General features: G+C 40.9%; 1 protein-coding gene across 5 annotated transcripts in view; it reads left to right on the top strand.

The window, feature by feature from the left end:
* tbc1d2 (TBC1 domain family, member 2) overlaps positions 1 to 5,000 on the top strand; it is a 20,671-nt gene that overhangs the window by 5,845 nt on the left and 9,826 nt on the right. For all 5 annotated transcript variants that reach the window (XM_062549531.1, XM_062549532.1, XM_062549535.1 and 2 more), the window contains 3 exons: positions 3,217 to 3,340; positions 4,194 to 4,732; positions 4,979 to 5,000. The exon at positions 4,979 to 5,000 is cut by the window's right edge and continues 103 nt beyond it. In XM_062549531.1, coding sequence (XP_062405515.1) covers positions 3,217 to 3,340; positions 4,194 to 4,732; positions 4,979 to 5,000 — 685 coding nt within the window. The remainder of the gene's footprint in view (positions 1 to 3,216; positions 3,341 to 4,193; positions 4,733 to 4,978) is intronic.

Below are 5,000 nucleotides of genomic sequence, written 5' to 3' on the forward strand. Positions count from 1 at the left end.
AATGAAACTATCCACAAAACCCTCTAATCGTATCCAAATCAGTCTTTGCCTTCAGACATCACACAAATTTAACTGAATGCCATAAAAGGGTGTAATAAGAATATATAAATGTATAAATGTATGTAAAAATATGTAATATGTAAAGGATGTGAAATAAGCTCAAATACAATAGTAATGTTCTTAAATTTACCAATGTAAGCGTAGGGAAAAAAAAATTTTGTACATAAAGTAGGAGTTTTCGAATTTTACATTTACCCGTGAACTCCTATATATCGATCCATCTTGAAGTTCTGTTTGAGCGAACAACTTTTGGAGTCTTGGGGTTTCCATTGGGGAGAATGTGTTTTGAATGATAGTTTTTCTCGATTGCTAAGATGCATTTAATGAAACTACAATCCACTTGGGGCTTTATAGCGATGTGAAACGCACAGTCTGAAGCAGATGATTTAAAAACATTTAGGGAGAAGCCAGTCCAAAATCGCTATCTTGATGGCGTTATAAGTTTGAGCAGAACTTCAAAAGGCAGCTACCGGTAGTCATGAGAACAACTTCATAAGAACAACTTCAAAAGAGCTGTTCTTATGTTTCTTAGTTAGTCATTAGTGTGTTTTGGACATCACATCCATTAAACCAATGTGAGTGACATCTGTCATTCCCCGAGCCAGGAGTATAACATCAAACAGTGTGTTGGTAATTTAACAGTCAGCGCCTCTGAAGGAATCTGCTTGCACACGAGGCCGTGTATGCAACACCTGGAGTTCACCAAACCTTGCTTTACTATACGTGTTTGACTAGCAAAGTATAGCCTACCTATGTACATGCATCTCACCTATTATTTGAACTCATCCAAACTGAAACCAACTTCACCATGGTCTCAGACAACAATTAAACAGTTTTACACTAGTTAGGCTATTTACAATACTTTCACTATTGATGACTGACAAGTGATTATAATTGAAAACATTGTCTGAAAAAAGCAACACTTACTCCAATAATGTTTGAATGACTTATCGGAAAACCTAAGGATATGCATGCTGATGATATTCATGCTGTGGCTGGGACCATTGCTAAGGGCTGCTTATATTTCGTGACAGTCCACCTTCAAAATAGTAGTGCTTATAGGCCTATGCACTTTTTTATTTTTAGACCAGGTTTGTCTGGGTCAGTGGCGTAATGAGTTTTGGATCATGCACCTGACCACACCTATTTTTTTTAATTGACATACTGGTGGGCGCAAGGTTTAATTGAACTGGAGCGCATAGAGAAAAATCCATCACTGCCTTGGGTGGTGGGATCAAGCCTTAACATACAGTAGCTCTCACAGAAAGACGACTATGTTGAACGAATTGGAAACTTCCACTGTATTCACAGCTGTCGTATATTGCATAATAATAAATCTAATCTCTGTGTGAAACTACTTTTTGCACAATGCTTTGCACAACTGTTGTCCACTGTGGAGTTATTGAATGCATACACTGATTTGACCACAAGTCGTGTTGTTTGAAGAAAAGAGTAGCTTTCGCTACATGTTTTAAATGTTTTGTACACGTTAGAGCATTTCACAGGCAAAGTGTCATTTTGGCTAGAGTGCTTCCCTTTAGGCCTTTATGTGAAATTCTAAAATGTAACAGAGGCATGTTTAGTGATTGAGAAAGACTGCAATGGTACTGAGCCATGATTCCCATACAGAAAAAGAAAAATATTGAAATATATTTTTAATTGTCAAAAATGTATTTCTGGACAAATGTAGAATATTTACATAATTCAAAAATATATTGTGAAAACATATTTCAAATATATTTTTTTTTTGTGTATGGGCCTGTATGAGCATACATAACAAAAATATACGAAAAACAGTATACAGTAAGTGATCGAGAAAAAACATACACGCGTGTATGTGAGTATGTGTATGTATACTACTATCCCTGGTTTGTGTGTGAGGTGTGTCATGCATGTTCAGACATGAACAAACTCAGTGTCCTAAGAACGCGTGTCTCTCCCTCTTTTTCTCTCTTCCTCTCTCTCTCTTTCCCTCTCCCTCTCTGTCTGTCTGTCTCTCTCCTTTTCTCTCGCTGTGTTGCTTTCTCCCTCTCTCTCTGTCTCTATCTCTCTGACAATATCACAAACCTGGGATTCCAGTGCAGTCGTTCTTGTGTTTGGTCTTGGACATGTGCACAAACTTGTTTTACGACGACAAAGTAAACCAAATGCAAAAAGTAAAGTACATTTTCCATTTCTTCAATAATAGGTACACTCTCAAAATGAATGTGTTGAAAACAAAATATCTCTCTTTGAAGATATAGTGCCACACAGTTTGTGTTGTTTCCAACACATTGCATTTATTACTTGTTACACAATATGTGTTGAAAATGACACAACTTGTGTTGTTTTTAACACAGCTGTGTCCAGATAGGGATAAGACAGTTGGTGTTGTTTCCAACACAGTCGTTTTGAGAGTGTAGTGTATCTATCTGAAGATAACGAGGCTGTGTTTACCCAGAACCACTAGTGCAGAAAGGATTAATAGCTCATAGCATTCTGTGTTTGATCAGACCTGCCTAAACGTGTTTTAAAGGGATAGTTCGGGTTTTAAGACACAAAGTTATATGGGTTCCCTGTCAGCAACGTTGTGCATCAGCAATGACTTACCCCCCGACAGCGTCCTTTGAGCCGAGATCCAGCCGGTTTTTGATGCTGAAGAAAGTAGTCCGGCAAGTTTCTGGGGTCACGAAAGTAAAGTGTTTTTCTTCTCAAAACCATACGTGTTCAAAAGAGTGATATATTTGCACCACAAAAACGTTGTCCAGGAAAAATTCAAACCTCGTTATCTTGGCACTATTTTTCTCGATTCCTATCACTGCGCGCTACTGACAGCTGGACAACGTTTTTGTGGTGCAAATATATCACTCTTTTCAACGCATATGGTTTTGAGAAGAAAAACACTTTACTTTCGTGACCCCAGAAACTTGCCGGACTACTTTCTTCAGCATCAAAAACGATCAAAAACCGTCTGGATCTCGGCTCACAGGACGCTGTCGGGGGGTAAGTCAGTGCTGATGCACAACGTTGCTGACAGGGAACCCATATAACTTATGTCTTAAAACCCGAACTATCCCTTTAAAACACGTTTAGGCAGGTCTTTAAGTTCCAAATAAAAACAAATAAACAAGTGTGTGTGTGTGTGTGTGTGTGTGTGTGTGTGTGTGTGTGTTTTAGTGGAGTTTCTTCCCCAGGTTAAAATGCCATCGGAGTTTGTAGGTGAAGACGCACCCAACCGGCCTTCTCCCGGACTAACCAGCCCACTAAACTTTTCAATGAAGCATCCCATTATAGAAATTCGGTGAGTTCACACACACACACACACACACACACACAGAGACACACACACACACACACACACACACACACACACAGACACAGACACACACACACACACACACACACACACACACACACACACACACACACACACACACACACACACACACACACACACACACACACACACACACACACACACACACACACACACACACACAGAGACACACACACACACACACACACACACACACACACACACCCACACACACTCACACATACCAGTGTTCGGCAAGTTACTTAAAAAATGTATCATTTATTACTGTCATTTCAAAGTATTTTGTTATATTATGATATTACTGTCTCTGAATTGTAAGGCACTGCACTACTAGTGCATTACTGTTGAGTTACTTTCACCAAAATAACTGGAAATATGGATTTGCCATATTCTAAATGTAGCTTACTGTATTGCACTCAATGCTGCTCATTACACATCCAGTGGAGGGCGGTGTGGTATAGTATAATGAATGACTAAGCTGAATGACTGAATGACTGAATGAATGACAAAGCTAGGTGGCTAACACCACTACAGCAGTAGAGTAATACGCGCAGTGATGGCTCATGATGCAAAACAATCAACAATCACAGCCAGAATTTTGTTAAAAACTGACAAAAGGTCAAAGTCCACACACAAGATACGAGAGAGATAGAGTGGAGGGAGTATATACTCACACCACTCCTCAGAATGTCTTTCAAATTGAAGATCAAGGCCAGACAAGGGTTATTTGACCCATGTTCAACCCTTTTTTTGTCAATTCAAACCAGTGTGTGTGTGTGTGTGTGTGTGTGTGTGTGTGTGTGTGTGTGTGTTACAGGAATCTGTGTTTAAAGAAGACTGTGCCTAACCTGGATCAGGCCCCTGTCTCACTTCTACCCAACCTGGACACACCCACTCAAGGCACAGCCAATCAGGAGTCAGCCTCTCAGGACACACCCAGTCCCGACACAACCACTCAGGAAACAACCTCTCAGGACACACCCAGTCAGGACACCACCAATCAGAAATCAGCCGGTTGGGACACTCCCACTCAAGGCGCAGCCAGTCAGGAAACAGCCACTGAGGACACATCCAGTCTCGACACAACCAATCAAGAAACAACTTCCTTGGATACGTCAACTCACAACACAGCCAATCAGGAAACAGCCACTCAAGACACATCCAGTCTCGACACAACCAATCAGGAAACAACTTCCTTGGATACATCAACTCACAACACAGCCAATCAGGAAGCAGCCTCCCTTGAAACACTCTCAGAGGACACAGCCAATCAGGAGACAGCCTCTCCGTTCACACCCACTACGGCTACAGCCAATCAAAGAACAACTTCCTTGACCATACCTGCTGAGATAAGGAGTAAGTTCTACTTCAATGACCAGTGAGGAATCACATGCACGCACACGCTCACGCACACACACAAACACCCCCACACACACACACACACAACAGACACACACATACACACATGACCCAAGATGCACTCTCGTACACCTATACATTGTGACATTGTGAGAAACTGTGCCCAGTTTAAGCAAATAACATATTTGTGAATGAGGTTACAGTAATAAAAATGACCTCTCATTATGCTCCACCCCCTCCCAGGGCGCCCCTTTTCCTCCCCAAA

This window comes from Sardina pilchardus, chromosome 11, assembly GCF_963854185.1.
Source record: "Sardina pilchardus chromosome 11, fSarPil1.1, whole genome shotgun sequence".
Lineage (NCBI taxonomy): Eukaryota > Metazoa > Chordata > Actinopteri > Clupeiformes > Clupeidae > Sardina > Sardina pilchardus.